A 16,978-nucleotide genomic window follows, 5' to 3' on the forward strand; every position below is an offset into this window, starting at 1 on the left:
CAACTTTTCGTCCCTCGAACGTCGCACACGTCCTTCTCGTCCACCGGTGTATTCTTCCGTAGCATCTCGTCTCTCGGACGCACCGAGCCCGTCGGCTCTCTCCCGTGTCGTCCTTCTCGCTAGTCACGTCTTCCGCTCGACTTCCTGTGCTCCTAAGCTCCTGCACACTTAGACACAGGGATCAAACCAAAACAAGACCTAACTTAACTTGGTTGATCACATCAAAACAACCACGGGTCCAACAATCTCTCCCTTTTTGATGTGCATCAACTCAAGTTCAAGTTAGAGTAAAACAAACAGAAAAATAAATAAATAAATTTGCAAAACTTTTTAAGTTTGTAAAACATTTTAAGTATTAAGTTGCAATATAAAAAATTGAAAATTTGAGTATAATTTGTAAGTAAAAGAAATGACAAAACATAATTAATAAAAAAACGTAACTCCCCCGTATCTATTCCTCTCCCTTTGATCACATCAAAAAACTAGGGTAAAATAATAATTTTAAAAATTTTAAGATTAAAGATTTTCTAAGTAATGAAGTTTTCAAATAATTGGCAAATATTAAAAGCATTATTTATCTAATTTCACAAGCTTATCAGTTGATAATTAAATATTCAATTCAGTAATTGGCTTCCAAGTTGTGGCGAGGTACTAGGCCTTCTTGGTTATTGGATCATCAACCACTTCTAGACAAAGTCTTTTAAAGAATTTAAACATTTAATTTTTCTGAAAGTCTTAAATTCAAAAAAAAATGTTTAATCTAAGTAAGGTTTTGGAACCCGATATAGGTTCCTTCCTACTGGGTTAATAAAAAATTTAGGGGGTATATATCCTTTGGGAATTCTTCTAAGTTGTCGGTGATATCTAATATACCAATTTAATCTACTATACTTTCCATGTTTTGGTTTTTGACAACTGTTCAATTTCAAGCATGCATGATCATTTGAGCTTTTGATTTGAATTTTTAAATTATCATTTTGTGATTTTAAATTATCTAACTGTCTTTTTAAATCAGCATTCTCTTTTTCCAATTTTACTAAATCTTTCGAAAGTGCTTTAATGAACTGAAATGAATGCTCGGGTGAAAGAGCACGTACCTCACTTACCTTAAGTTCTGATGCTCCCCCTTCATCGTTGCTTGCTTCTGATGATCCTCCTCTTCATTTACGTTTATTCTGAGTTAGTCTCGTCTTCTTCTTGATGGATTGATGTTAGAGCTAGTCCAGCGTATGCTTCAATTTCAGATTCGGAGGATGACGACTCGTCCCACGTAGTTTTGAGATTATGTTTGGGTCGTGCTGGCTTCTTATTCTTTTCCTTGTCTTTGTTCTTCGTTCGAGCAATCATCTTTAATGTATCCTTCTTCGTTGCAATTATAGCATCGGACAGTCCTTCTATTTCGAAGATGTTTTCTCGTCTGCGATTTAAATTTATTAGATTTAATAAATTTATTAAACTTTCTTACTATAAGAACCGCTTCGACTTCATCGATGGATGCTTCGGAGTCTTGATCTTCCGTCTTTACTTTTAGAGCAACATTGAGATTTATCTTTTCTATTTCTTTAGGATCTGCAATTTGTGAAGTTCAAAAGTGGAAAACAAATTCTCTACCGTACTTACCTCAAGATCCTTAGAGATGTAGTATGCATCTAATAAGGACACCCATTCTAAAGTTCTCGGGAAGGCGTTGAGCGCATACCGGATTGAATCTCGGTTTGTTACTGATTCTCCAAGATTGTTTAACTGAGTAATCAGTTCCTTGATTCGTGCGCGCTACCTTTTCTCCATTGTTTATCCTCAGGTTTGTTAGCTGGGTTCGGAGAATGTCTCGCCTTGTTAACTTTGCTTCCGAGGTGCCTTCGTGAAGTTCTAGGAACCTTCCAGAGCTCTTTCGCGGAGTCGTAGCTGCCGATTCGATTGACTTCCTGGGACGGAAGAACGTTAAGCAGATGTCCACTCCACTGATATTCTTCTTTGTCTTTTGGAACTATAAAATCATATTTCATTATTAATAGAATTTTGAAATCTGTTTTGAAGAATACCTCCATTCGACATTTCCATTGTGCGAAATCTCCCTTGAATTTTGGTGGGTGAATGCTTGCACCAGCCATCGTCTTGGTCTTTATGCTTCAATCGACGATTAATCCTTCTGAGGCGATTGGGCTCTGATACTACTTGTTAGCGCAACGGGGTCGGTAAGAGGACGCAGCGTTTGTTAAAAAAAAACAAAATCTTTCTCTGTTTTTCCAACTAAGATTAGTAGCATTATCACAATAATTATAAACTCAAATGAACAACTAATACAATTAAAAGAGGCTAAAATATTTAACTTAGTTACAACCTAGGTGGTTGTTAATCCAAGGCGGTTGCAAAACTCCACTAGAAATATCTCCTTCGTGTAGGCGGAGAAGCCTCTTACAATCTATGAAAAGCTCAGAAAAGACTAGGAAATTGATTACAGCAATTGTTCTGAATTTCCTAGGTTCAAGGATCTTTTTATATCCCCTAAAAAATCTCATCCGAAGCTTGAGGGTGCCTCCAAAGGGCTTGAAAGGCGCCCCTAGCGCAGTAGATAAAGCTTTATCCACTGCGAACGGCTAGTTTGACTGGCCGAAGGCGCCTTCCATACTCATGGAGGGCGCCCTCCATGCTTATGGAGGGCGTCTTCCGCCTGAAGGTGGCAGAGGCGCAGGCGCGCCTCGGAGGCGCCTTCTATTCCCATAGAAGGCACCTTCAGCAGCCTTTATAGCCTCTCTCTGCTCCGTTGCTGCTCCGATCGCCTGGGTGATTGCGGCCAACCGAAATAAGGCTCATCTGAACTCAATTTCCGGCCTTCTCCTCGAGCAGGCTTCCGCTCCGGCTTCTCGTCCCTCGAACGTTGTGCACGCCCTTCTCGTCCACCAGTGTATTCTTCCGCAACATCTCGTCCCTCGGACGCACCGAACCCGTCGGCTCTCCCATGCCGTCCTTCTCGCTAGCCACGTCTTCCGCTCGACTTCTTGTACTCCTAAGCTCCTACACACTTAGACATAGGGATCAAGCCAAAACAGGATCTAACTTAACTTGGTTGATCACATCAAAACAACTACGAGGTCCAACAATCAGCTCGAGGAAAAGTTCGGAGTTGGATTCGGATGAACTCAACTTCGGATGGGCGGAGCATCACCCAAGCGAACGGAGCGAAAATGGTTAACAAGGGAAGTTAACCATTTCCGGATGAACAGTGCTGAAGGCGCACTCAAAAGCTTTAAAAGCGCCTTCTGTGAACAGTACTGAAGGCGCCTTCAAAGGCTTGGAAGGTACGAAGGCACCTTTCAGCCCTTAAAGGCGCCTTTCGACATCCGTTAGCGAAGATAAAGTTTTATCTTCGCACGAATAAAACTTAACTGATTGAAGGCGCCTTAAACCCTCTTGAAGGCGTCTTCCACCCTTGGATAAGATTTTTCAGGAACTATAAAAAGACCCCTGGAGCTAGGAAATAAATAACAACTGTAACTACAACTCTTATAATCTTTCCTAGTCTATTTTCTGAGTTGTCAACATCTGTAAGAGGCTTCTCTGTCTGCAACGAAAGAGATCTACTAGTGCCCTTCACTGCCTTGAATTAACAACCATCTAGGTTGTAACCAAGTTAATTTTTTAGCCTCTTCTATTTTTTAGTTGTTCAATTTCTTTTGTTATAATTGTGTTACTAGTCAGAGTTGGAAGATCAAGAATGGTTAATTTTTATTTTGCAGACAATTCACCATTTCACCCCCCTCTTGCTAGCCCCGCTGCACCAACAGATTCCTTTTGTCACACGATCGATTATAGAAGGAATTGATTTTATTCCTTTTGTCGCAATTAATCGATCGCTAGTAGTAAAATGTTAAAAAAAAACCTATAAAAAGACACCAGAGAGTGAGAGGCAAGGCGAGCAGCGATGGCAAGAGAAGCGACCACTCCGGAGGTATGATTTCCCCTATTCGTCGGCGTCCCCGTCTCGGAAGCATTGCCGGCGGCGCCGAACGCCTCTAGCAGTACCGGAGGCATCCCGCAACGCCCTCAACGCCGTCGGACCCCTGCGATCCACCGTTGTCGTGCCCTAGTTTTGAGTAAATAAATTAAATTTTAGATTTAATTAATTTAAACAATTCCTAAGTAGGTGTGATATTCTAAATAGGCTTTTATAAACTCTAACTAAATTATCCCAATAAAAAATATAAAAATATATATTTAAAATTAAAATTTTAATTAATATTCTGAAAAATTATTTTTTAATATTTTAAATTGTATTTAAAAATTTTAAAAATTATAATAAATCTGATTTATATTCTAATATTTTTTTATTTTAAATTTCATTTTAAAATTCAAAAAAATATATAAAAATTCAGATATATATTCTAATATTTTTTTATTATTTTAAATTTCATTTACAATTTTTTAAATAATTATAATAATTCAGATTTATATTCTAATATTCTAAAAAATTCTAAAAAGATCTTTAAAAATCTAATAAATTAAATTATATTCTTATTTTTTTTTTCTTTATTTTTTTTACAAATTATAATTAATTAAATAATTCTTTATTTTTTTTGTATAATTATTATCTATATTGTATAATCTTTCTTTTAATTTATTTATTTATTATAGATAATATTTTTTATCTTAGAATTAATTTAAAATTTGGATCCATGAATATTAACATATTATATTTTTGTACTTTTATGATTCTTTATTCCTGAACATACGAATATATATTTTTGTCAAAAAATACTTCTACTGATATGTCATATATATTTTTGTCCTATAATGTCTTTACTTGATTTGTTTAGGAAACATTACAATCCGTTATTTTAGAAGTTTTGATAAAGGTATGTCATCAAATTTATAATTCCTAATAAAAACACTTATAATTTTGTGCAATTCTGATAATTCTAAATTGAGAAAAGTGAATTAATATCTTTAGGAGATTGTTTCAAATTTCAGGAAGTTGATCTTTAGAGTTTATAGACTTAATTTGTAAATTTACAATGATAAATATATTATTGACGTTATAAAATGATGATCATTACCAGAAAATGTGTATTATTCTTAATTTTTTTATAATGCATAGGCAATGACACCAAAACAACAATCTCATGATCCAGCTTGGAGACACGCACATATATTAGAAAATTAATTCCATTGACAATGTTTGTATTGCGATATGATTGGATGCGGCGGTGGGATCACAAACCTAAAACATCTTGCTAGTGGATATCCGGATGTTTCTAATTCTCCAAAAGTTTCTCAAGAAGTTCGTCGTGCAATGAAAGAGAAACTTGATGGCAAAACAACATTAAAGTATAAACAACAACAACATAAACTTGTTGATAGCTGAAGCTCTAAAGAACCAATCTATGATGAATTTAAAGGTCATGGTGAAATTCCAAATGATGACTTTTTAGCAGCTCTCAGTGCCTCTCGAACTCAATATGACTATGAGCAAAATATGCAACATAGACGTGGCTCTGGTGCCAGTAGAAGTGGCTCAACTACAGCAGCATTAGGAAGAAGTGCAAGTGTTCGTATTACTTTAACACAAGGTGGTATTGGTCATTTTTTTTCTTCTATTGGACGAAGATGTGCATATTGATCCACTAGCATTCCAAGACCAAACTAGCAAACAAACTAGGATTGATGATGCATATTTAAAAGAGAAGAAGAAATCAATCGGTAAAAGTATTGCTAAATTTTTTTTATTTTAATCATATTTCCCCTAATGTAGTAAACAACACATACTACCATAACATGGTGTCCAACATCCAAAAATTTGGTCCTGGTATTCAACATCTGACTGGATATGAAATTGTCGGTCAATATTTAAATGAACAAGTGGAGGAGATCAAGACTTGGATCCTATCATGCAAGAAGCAATGGAGCTTATATGAGGTTACGTTGATGTGTGATGGCTAGATAAGACCTACACGGAAGAGCATTATTAACTTTATACTATATTGCAATAGAAAGGTGATATTTCATAAATCTATTGATGCAACTATATGCTATCATGATGCACCATACATATATCATTTAATAGATAGTGTAGTTCAAGAGATAGGTGCAGAACAAATAGTGCAGGGATTACAGATAATGGTATCAACTTTAAGAGGGTTGGAGAGTTATTGGAGCAAAAGTATTAAACATTATTTTGGACATCATGCGCAGCACACTGTTGATTTGATGATGGAAGATATCGATAAGCTCGATATAGTGAAGAAGGTAGTAAAAAAAGGTCAATCTTTAACAAAATTCCTCCATAATTATCATTGGGTTCATGGATTTATGCGAAAATTTATTGATGGAGAGATTCTACGACCAGGAGCAACTAAGTTTGTCACTCACTTTCTCCTGTTAAAATCGTTGAATCAAAAAAAAGTCGGATTGAAGGTCATGTTCTCTTCTGAGGAGGAAGCCTCTTGATATTCTAACGTGGCCGAAGGTAAAGAGGTGCAAAAAAATTATTATATTTGTCAGATTTTGGAACTATATCGCAGATATTCTTATAACAATAGCACCATTGTACGTTGTTCTACGTAAAGTCGATATGGACAAGAAACCACAAATGGACAATGTTTACCGCCTAATTCATGAAGCAAAAGAGAAAATTAAGAGGCGTTTACAATCATCAACCAAGTATCAACATTACATTGATATAATCACTACAAGATAGGATGATCAAATGAGAAAATATATTCATTTGACCGGTACGTATTTTTTAATGATAAAGAATTTTTTAATATTGTTATTAAAAATTATATATGTTTAATTATCGTAGGTTATTATCTCAATCCGACATTTTAATACCATCATAATTTTGACACAAATGAGGATTTATTAGTGGCCCACATGTAATATCAAGACTACATACAAATAGAGAATCAATTGCTGAGACTATTAATGAAAGTCAATTATTTCGAGAGGCATATAGTTCTTTTAGCGATTCTATTGCAGTGACATGCAGACATAAATTAGATGCAGATAAATATAGTAAAAATTATTACTAATTATTGTCAACAAATATAAATACTATTTAAATTATGTTCTTATTTATCAGTTATGCTTATAATATGAAGGATCAACTTCAAATTTGAAAACATTACCGTACGAATTCTCTCGCAGACAACGTCTTCAGGTGGTTGTGAAAAAAAATTGATCAACTTTCTGCCTCATTCATACAAAAGTACGAAATCGTCTTTTTTATCGTCGCTTGGAAAACATGGTCTAAGTTCATTATAATATGCATCTTCAACTAAGAGCAATAGCATAAGAGAATGAAGAACAAGAGTCTGGTGATGTAGACTCATTTTATATTGGATTTGTCCAAACTGAGAATGATCCAATGATGGATTGGTGGAGCACTATTGAGACTGAGAATCTATTACTTGATGACGCAGGAGACCCACCATAGCCATCTCAATTTCTTACTCAACAGATTGAAAAAATACAAGCTAGAGGAGATATATATGAGGAAGATGATGATGAAGCTTTTGATCAAGAATTTTGATTTTCTAGATCTCGATCTCGACGTTCTCAAATATCCCAACCCCAAATCCAACCAAAGTTCATAGATAAAGACAAAAGCAAAGGCAAAGCTCCTGTAATTTTTACTAAAAAGAAAGAAAAAGTTAAACCTCCTATTTTTACTGGAATGGGTTAATTGAGAATTAAAGAAAATTCACTCGATGCAATTAATGAGTAAGAACCTGTTGACAGTGATGAAACATCATTACCTTCTGACACAATAGTCCGACAAGAAGTTCGAAATGAGGATAGTAATATTGATAGCAGTGCAAGTACTCAAGGAAGTGATGACAGTGGTGATGCGTCTAGTAGTAAAAATTATGTTCCCCCTACTCTAGGATCGGACCCATGGACATGTGAAATAGATTACACACATGCAATTCAAGATTATGATCATGGAGCTAGAAGTAGCGTTATTCAATATCAATATCGATATAAGGGTGACAAACACAAGGAAGCTCATAATTATCAAAATATGTGGGAGTGTTTAGCTGAGATTGATTCTAGTCGAAGTTCATCATACTCGCAATCTTCTTATTATAACTTTGATGCATCATATGGTGATCCATCATACCAGAGCTCGGGGACGTATGCTTATCCTTATCCTGTGTTTGTACCCGTATCCGTTCTGATTTTAGTGGTGTCAGTTCAAATCCAACATCCGGTGATGAATCGAGGCACGTTGATGGACATGTGGAGAAATCAATATCAATATTGCATGTCATGGGATGATTATTTAATATGGGTGTTAGAGAACTATAGAGTTGACCTAAACAAAATGTTGCAAGAACCAATGCTTCCATCTTATTCATGTCACTTCTTTGGTATTAGTAAGGTAACATATTATGATGTATCAATTTTAATTCAAGTTATAAGAAAATTATATTTAATTATTTTATCTAACAATATTAAGTTGTTCCATGATTGAGAATTTATATAAAATCAATATACAACTTATTTTAAAATTATACACAATAAACATATTTATCTAATAATTACTATATATATATATATATATATATATATATATATATATATATATATATATATAAAATACCAAAACAATATCAGCATGACATGATACGATATTAAAACTATATCGTTCCAGTCTGGAACCGAAACCTCGGCACAGGTCAAGATTTTAAACCTTGCTTCCAACATACCCTAAGTTCCCATAGGTTTGTTCATCCCATTGATTATAGAATCCTAATTCATGAGGATAATTGAAATGTAAGAACTAATACAAAACAAGCATGAATCCTAATTAGAGACTGAGACCACTCCTTTAAGCAAAGAAAATGAATCTAGAATTTTCATGTACCTGATGTACGGATATGTGTGAAATTGTAGTTTCAGGAGAAGAGCTTCTTAATGCCTCAGCAAGATTAATACAAACTGCTAGGCATTGCAATGGGCCTTCAGCACCTAACCACCAACGCTCACCCTCAAGTGGTCTATCTGCAGAGTCAAATATATCCTCCAGATGACTTTCAGTAAATGCTAATCGGCCATCATAAGACAACTTGTCCACTCCACCAGCATATAAATTTGCTAAATGAATCTTTAACCAGCGTAACCCAGATTTTCCAAGTGGTCTTCCTTCTGCAAACTCTAAAATTCCTCGGCATAAATCAGAACCAAGATGGTTTAGGTGGGGGTGCATTGGATAAGCACGCCCTCTAAAGTCCAAGTTGTGTGGATAGTAGAATCCCTCCTCATCTTTCATCTTTCTCGCTACCTGATTTCAAGAATGGAGGTGAACTCATATCTAGGTAAAAATGTTAGTAAGAGGAATGTATGGAAGTATGATAATAATACAACATATATCTTCCTACAGCGAGCTTAAGTTCCACATCACAGCGTCGAGAGTGTCTTTCATTATTTTCCTTCCTAATAGATCTGATTTTCCATTTCCAATTCCGAAGTTCAGTCTCATCTTCTGTATCAGGTTTCTCAGGAAGAGGGATCTGGAGTTGGAAAATTATCAAAAATGAGACTCAAACAAGTAACATTGTCATAAGTGACAAGAGCTTAACGCTTTAGAACTAAAGTTTGCATATCAAAGATAAACTCACATCTTCACGGTCAACCAAGTCAGCAATACATCCTCCACTAGACCATATTCTTTCTACAATACTAAGTACCCTTTTGTTTATCCGCCATTTGGTACTACCAAGTGTGTCCAGAGCCTGAAATATGTGTGATTAGTTCTCTGATAATTCAAAGAATAACTTATCCTGGACAACAGAAAATAACCATCCCAAAATTGCTTTAGTAGATGCAAGCTGTAGTGCAGATAAGCAAAAATGTCACTAAGCAGGCTCTTGCTAGCAGCAATACAGAACATTAACAAAATGTTGCAAGTATCTTGAGAAGCTCAAGCATGTTCCAATAATGCATTTCCAAATGTGAAAGCCAGGTATGGTAGTTCAACAGATATAAAGCACTTCAAAATGGCAAAGGATCAAAGAATACTGAATCCATAAGGTTACAACGAAAAGGACTAACCACTTTCAATATTCAGACTAAACTAGAATTCGACCCACACAATGCATGAATAATTAAATAAAAAAATTTAAATAAATTTATCCGTAGTTCTTATATTGCATAGAAATTAAGATGTGGATGCAGCAGTTATCATGTTGTGGATTTTTCTTCTTTATGTTTTTAAAATATTAAAATTTAAAAGTTGAAAATTTATTGTCACTTTATATTTTATAAGCAGATAATAATGTCCAAATAAATTAATTATTTTAATTCATTTATAATAATAAAAATTGAACAAATAGTTTATTTAATTTCAGCTAAAATGGTTTTTATAATTTTTGATACTTATCCATGGAAGAGAAAGTGGGTACAGCAGTTATTATGATGTGGATTTTTCTCCTTTTAAAATTTTTCTCATTTCTCATATAATTGAAACTTTACGATTCCAGATGCATATATCAATAATTAGAAAAACCAAAAGAATTAGGTTGAGTTCCAAGTAAACAATAATGTTAATAGAAAAAAAATCATGAAAATATAAGATGATGTGTGGTATTTGATCAGACATTAAGCACCAATAGACATAAGCATCAATAGACAAGGCTATATGGGTTTGATACCCTACACACCCTTATCCTACACGCTCATGGGCGACTGAGTATAAATCCGGGCGCCCCGATCGACAAAAGTGGATCGGGATGCCCGGACAGGCTTCCGAGCGCCCAGATTTGTACTCAGTCGCCTATGAGTATGCAGGATAAGGGTGTGCAGGGTAAATTTCCTCTCTCTCTCTCTATCTATCTATCTATATCTATATCTACATATATATATTTGAAAAGATTCTTGAGTTTACGGTTGCATAAGTAATGTACAAGTTTAATAAGTTTTCATGATATAAAACCTCAAAAACAGCTTGCATCTGCTGTCTTGGAGCCCTTTTAATTGCCTCCCTTTGTTGTCTTGCACCATGTGTTCTCATTATATAAGATGATAGAAATAAATGTCCTCCTTTGGCATACCTAAAAACCCAAAATAAAGCCATTAGGAATATTTCTTTTTCAAAATATGTTATTATATTGATAAGAACAAATGATTAGTTACATCAACAGAGTTTACTCAAGCATTGTCAGTAACTGTCTGACCGGGAAGCACATACCCTGTCCAATTTACTGGAGGCACCAACATAGGCATGTAAGGCATGACCATGTGTCTTGGCTGTTAAACAGAATTTGTTTTAGAGCAAACGAACATTTGTAAGAAACATCATAAGAGTAAATATCACAAAAGGGAGATGAGTGAATAAACAAACTAACTGTCTTGTCTAATCCTTGACGAACTAGTGGATCACATACGATAACCCCATAAACTCGCCTGAGCTTCCTGTAGATGAAGAACTAATATCAGTGTGGGAAAATAAATGGTTTTCAACCAATTTAAAAGGAGAATGAAGATCAAGAGTTTTACGTTTCTTCTTTTATAATAGCTTTACGGGTGTGTCTGAATGCAGGTCGAATATCTAGATTATTGTCCGCTGACTGGCTAGCAGGAGGTTGTACATAAGCTGTCTCCATTAATAGTTCAATCAAACGACTCCCAACCTAACCAAAAAAAAGTTTGTAAAATGAAGCTAAAATCATACAGCTAAATGCAATATAAAATTTCTAAATTAAAAAAAAAAAAAGGTTATACCTTGGCCTGGGCTATTTGACCCCAAGGTTTCCAGTCATCTTGGCACTTGAGGATCCTCCCTATTTGATGAGGCCTCTGCTGCTTCAACAAAATATTTACCTTCTTCCACAAAAACTCTGGATCCTTTGACACGGTGTCATCACCTTCCGCTTCTTCAGTTGTCTTTTCCTTGTCATCCTTCTTTTTCATCTTCTCTAAAAACCTGTGAATTCTAACCTGATCCATCCAGAAGTGTTCACAAATGAGGCCAGCACAGCTTAACAAGCACAATCAATTACATATTAACCAATGAAACTAAAAGTTGTTATAGTAGCATTACCACATCATATCTCAAGTATACAATTCAATGATAAGTAGAAACATAAAGCTTATAAAAATGCCAAAACTAATTTTATAATATTTAATTGCTGTCCACAACAAACTAGAATAAAAATGAAGAAATCTAGAAAGTACAAGGCAAAAACCTCTGAGAACTACAATATCAAACCATTAAGAGGGCAGAAATATTACAATTTGAAGCAGCATCAATAATCCCATTACGATTCTAATTGAAGGTTTTAGAACTTCATGATGAATTTTCTGTGGTCAATAGTACTAAAAACATCTGCAGCTTCAATTAGATACACAAGGGACCAATGGACAAGCTGATGGGAATGAGGTACAATTCTCATTCAGCGATAAACTGGAAGATTTGTGTACTTGGTCTTGATAAACTTTCCTCTAGTACAAGTCGGCTAAGATGATAGGGAAGGAGGTATTTCATTCTCTGATACCATTAAGACCTATGCATTTTTTGAATGGATGCACATTTTATTCAAGTTTTCTAAAGGGAAGGGTATCAACAACATTCCTCATAAGATAAATTTGAATTGCTGGCTAAGATCCTTATGGAGGTTATATAACAACTTGTAAGATCTCAAATCAAACTTTACGCTGATAAAAGTTCCTGTCTCATTTATGAGCACCAAAAACTAATATTTCCTTAAAGAAAGAAAAGCAAAGGCAGTTGGCTGCTTATTCCACACAAATCCACTAAAACAATGCCTCGTCATGGGTGATCCACCCTTTTTTGTCTGAGTTCTTCTAAGCTTAATTAATAGTTGACAAGTAAATGTAAATATTTTCTTTGAATAAAATAAAATAGAAAATTGTTGTGTCAAAAGTGATAATGCTTGCAAGCTCCACCTTTATAGGATCAAATCTAGGTTTGTGTTAGATATTTTTGAAATAGCCAAATATGATCTTATGATCAGATTTGAACATACAAAACAGGACAGCCAGAAATGAGCTATGTAGAAGCTGTAAACCTCTAGAGACAGAAAAGTTGAAATGATTGAACACTCAAGGGTGTTTAATTAACTACTCATTTTGAAATACACTTTTAATTTGAATTTGTCTAAATTCAGATGACTATAATGTATTCTACATGATATATAGTATATCTAGATTCCCCAACTTACAAGAAATGCATACACAAACCTTCATTCAAACTGCACCTTAATAAGAAGCACAATTCCTAGCACTCCCCCTCAGTGATACTAATAATCCATGCCCTTATATTTATAAGGTTTTCTAATGATTTTTCTGCTACTAAATAAGATGCTCAATATGTTTTAAAATCAATTGGACAGAAAAGGATTTTCCAAAGGAACAGTGTTATAAATAGCGGTAGGCGCTAGGCGGTGACAGGGATCGCGTATTGCCTTGGCTGGCAGTTAAATTTTTTTTTTACTCTTTTATAGATAATATTATAAATAGTCATCATTCTTTATGTAATGTATGTAATTAAATGATTTTTATGCATGAATAAGATTCATACAATACAGTACAATTTATATAAGCTACAAATAAATATATAAATGCAACTAACAAGATATTAATAAAGATTTATCACCATATTAATACTAAAAAAGTAATATCATTACTTTTACCAAAAGCCTAAGTTTAAAATTCGAAGTTTCAATCCAACATGGCAACAAGCGATTGCGGATATCCACTTATCAATAGGCCGAGGTGCTTTGACTTCTTTTTAGAAGCATCTCCCTCCACTTGACAATCATCATCCTCTACATCAACCCCTATATTTACTTCCGTCATCTCTTCTTTTAGTTCTTCTACCCTTTCTCGCTTCTAATTCTTGCTATTTTCAAGATAAGCTCTTAGTCTTTTTTTTTTTTTTGTCTTTATCTGATGTTTTAGGGCATGCTTCAACTTGTCATACAATACCCGCAATATGATGCTTCATCCGATAAACTCCTCCCATAATAAGTCTCTTACACAATTTGCATGTGATCCAATCTCTTTTTTCTTTACAATACAACACCCCATAATCTCAAACAATATCACTACACTTTCGCTTCAATTCCACGTCCGGTTGTTTTTCATTTTCCGTCATTAATCTTCAATAATTAAAAGATCAAAAACTAGAACAAGAATTTACTAGAAATATATAAAAGCTAACCTAGTGTGTGCGACATAAATCCAGATGATAGTCCATGGACACCAAAACAAAAACTAAAATAGAAATTTGAAAATAGATCATAAGAAGATATTAGCACCTCCTGCTCAATGGCCTCCCCAACATTGCATGCAGCCTTAACTATGGGAGCACTCCCACCTCCGCTGCTAACCATTAGAAGACTCATAAGCTTGTGCATAGTGATGACTGCCATCATGTCTGCAGGAAGATGATTGAAGAATGGAGCATGTGGTAGCCTAGATTTGATATCCTTAGTCTTCTCCTGCTCTGAAGCTACCTGATCTCTGAATGGCTCAAACCAGCCCAAGAACAAGGACTTAACGTATGGCAAATTCGGGGCAAGCTTTCTGTCACACATATCCATCAAGAGTTCCTGATACTCTTTTGCCGCCTGCTCCCAAGCTTCAGTCTCTATCTTTATTTGTCTCCGACGCAGAGCTGTATGTCTGGCTGCACTCATTCCTGCTACCTTCCTTGGTGCGTACTGAAACTGCTGGTTTAGCTTAATCTCAGAACCAACCCCGCCCTCCTTGCCCTTACCTCGTCTGATGTCGCTATTCTTCAACTCAAACAAGCACTCCACCTCCTCACTTGTAGAGGCATCTTCATCAGCATCGGTAGAAGAGACAGTCTCCGTCTCACCCAAATCAGTGGAAGATACAGCTTCCGCGACGCTGGCGAAGCTCCTGGAATCCGAAATAAGCCCACATGGCCCCAAAATTGACGAATTCGTTTGAAATAGATACGGCAAACCCTCTCCACTCTGTCGGAACTCGGCGTCCAAGAATCGAGCAGCAACCGGCGAGTTAAAGGACTTACTTTTATCAGGAAGAATTGAATTTGGAGAGGAACCGAGAAAGCCCGAGACAGAAGGGAGCGTGTCCGACCGCCTACCAAAGAATCTGGGGTCTCGAGAGGATCGAAGTCCCGTTCTTGCAATGTTACGCCACATACCTCTTCTGTGAGGCGACGAATTGGAATCGTGACCTCTCAAAATTTTATGGGTCCGCAGAAGGTGCCCAAATCTGAGGGTGCAATACCGAGCGAGGAGAGGAGATGATCGGCGAACGAAAGAGGAGCATAAGCGAGGCTGATGAGGCGGCGCGGTGGAAGTGGCTCGTCGGGGAGAAGGAAGAAAAACAGAGGCGGCGCCGCCTTCATGGGCACCGAAGCCCCTTAAACCCTCTCATCTCAGCTCGGTGTTTTAGTTTAGGAAGAGATATTTTCGCTTCGTTCCATAAATTATTGGTATTTACAGAAGAAGACTAAATTTATTTTTCAAATTAAGTTTTTCGTATAATGTTCACGTAAAATTAATTTGTTTTAATTTTTCTCATTTATATATTTCCACTTTTAAATCTATGTTAGTAAAACGGAAAATTTACCGTTTAGTAAAAAGTAGAGTCATTTTCTTTCGACAGTTCACACATTAAAAAAAAACTTGTTCAATTTTAGTTGAACGATCTTACCTAAATAAAGAATACGAAATAATTTAAAATAATATTTACGTCGGAAATTAAATAATATGACACCGTTGAAAATAACTGTCTCTATCTCGGCTACACAAAAAAATATTTAGAAAATCTAAATTTTTATTTCGGTAATTCTAAGTAAATAATGAATGAGGAGAGACTATTCATTTTTAAAATTATCTAAGTTTATGTGTTGTTTTCTTTTGCCAATTTTTTATTTATCTAACATACTTTTACATCTACAAAATTAATTTATTTCTTTTTGGATTCTTTTAAGATAATATTTTATAAGCAAAAAATTATATATATATATATATATATATATATATATATATATAAATCATTTAAGATTTATACTACGATAATTTATCAAAAGACGTGTCTTGAATATTACATTTACCAAAAGATGCATCGTGGTTTAATTTTTACCAAATGGTGCAGTTTATTCATGTGAAATTCTCATTTTAACCCTTCCGCCAACGTCCCCTCCTTCGTTGTGAATTTCCAGGCATTCGATCGATAATTTGAATTATTTTGACTTAAAAATAATGTTGCGTTCATTTTTCTCCCTCCATCTGCTTAACTCGCCATGCAGGTGTTCTTCGTAAGTCTCCAATTTCGGCTCCAATATTGTGGCTAAATCATCCCCCTAGTGAAAACCCTAAGTAATGTTCGTACCTTGATCAAGCGGCATCTAGCATTTAGACCTTAGATCCAACGTTTGCGAGGCTTAAGTGTAGGGTTTTAGGATTTCATCGGTAATCTTCTTTCGTAATAGCGCAAAGAAAGAGATCCTGTATCGTTCTCCACTTGATTATCCGTAAAGGTATCACCTTTGAAACTTTGTTAATCTAAAATTACGTGATTTTGAAAAGCTCAACGACTATGATTTAAAATTTTTAAATTTTCAAAATTTGAGTTGATGGATGTTAGTCGAAGCTGCATTGGAACAGTGTATTAGGTCACTTTAAAGTTTTTCAAACATCCACAAAGAAAGGAAGGCATTATGGATTTTTGATTTTACACGACCGACACATAGCAGGATCAAACAGTCACCCTTTAGCATTTTTTGGACATCTGAGATATGCAACATATCCATGGTATTTTGGTCAATATATTTCAAAATTGGGATTCAAGTACTCAAGCCTTCATATTCCCGGGTCCAATGTAATTTTATTACGAAGTAGTTGTATAGTAAAATCAAATATTTTGCAAAGGTGAATAATCTAGTCGGTTAATGGCGTTGATAGTGGGTCTTATTAAAACGAGGGTTTTAGGCCTACAATGCACCGAACGAAGCATGGAT

At 35.2% G+C, this 16,978-nt stretch overlaps 1 protein-coding gene across 1 annotated transcript in view; it reads right to left on the reverse strand.

Annotated features, from left to right (window-relative positions):
- The window catches only part of LOC122031132 (DNA-directed RNA polymerase 1B, mitochondrial-like), a 28,976-nt gene extending 13,584 nt beyond the window's left edge, over positions 1–15,392 (reverse strand). Inside the window, exons 1-9 of the mRNA XM_042590213.1 lie at positions 14,280–15,392; positions 11,722–11,937; positions 11,497–11,630; positions 11,346–11,412; positions 11,189–11,247; positions 10,934–11,051; positions 9,621–9,734; positions 9,381–9,512; positions 8,867–9,283 (exon numbers count right to left, since the gene is read on the reverse strand). Of these exons, the coding sequence (XP_042446147.1) occupies positions 8,867–9,283; positions 9,381–9,512; positions 9,621–9,734; positions 10,934–11,051; positions 11,189–11,247; positions 11,346–11,412; positions 11,497–11,630; positions 11,722–11,937; positions 14,280–15,152 (2,130 nt within the window). The 5' untranslated portion in view covers positions 15,153–15,392. The remainder of the gene's footprint in view (positions 1–8,866; positions 9,284–9,380; positions 9,513–9,620; positions 9,735–10,933; positions 11,052–11,188; positions 11,248–11,345; positions 11,413–11,496; positions 11,631–11,721; positions 11,938–14,279) is intronic.
- Positions 15,393–16,978: the final 1,586 nt, after the last annotated feature.

Source organism: Zingiber officinale, chromosome 11A (assembly GCF_018446385.1).
Source record: "Zingiber officinale cultivar Zhangliang chromosome 11A, Zo_v1.1, whole genome shotgun sequence".
NCBI classification, from domain to species: domain Eukaryota; kingdom Viridiplantae; phylum Streptophyta; class Magnoliopsida; order Zingiberales; family Zingiberaceae; genus Zingiber; species Zingiber officinale.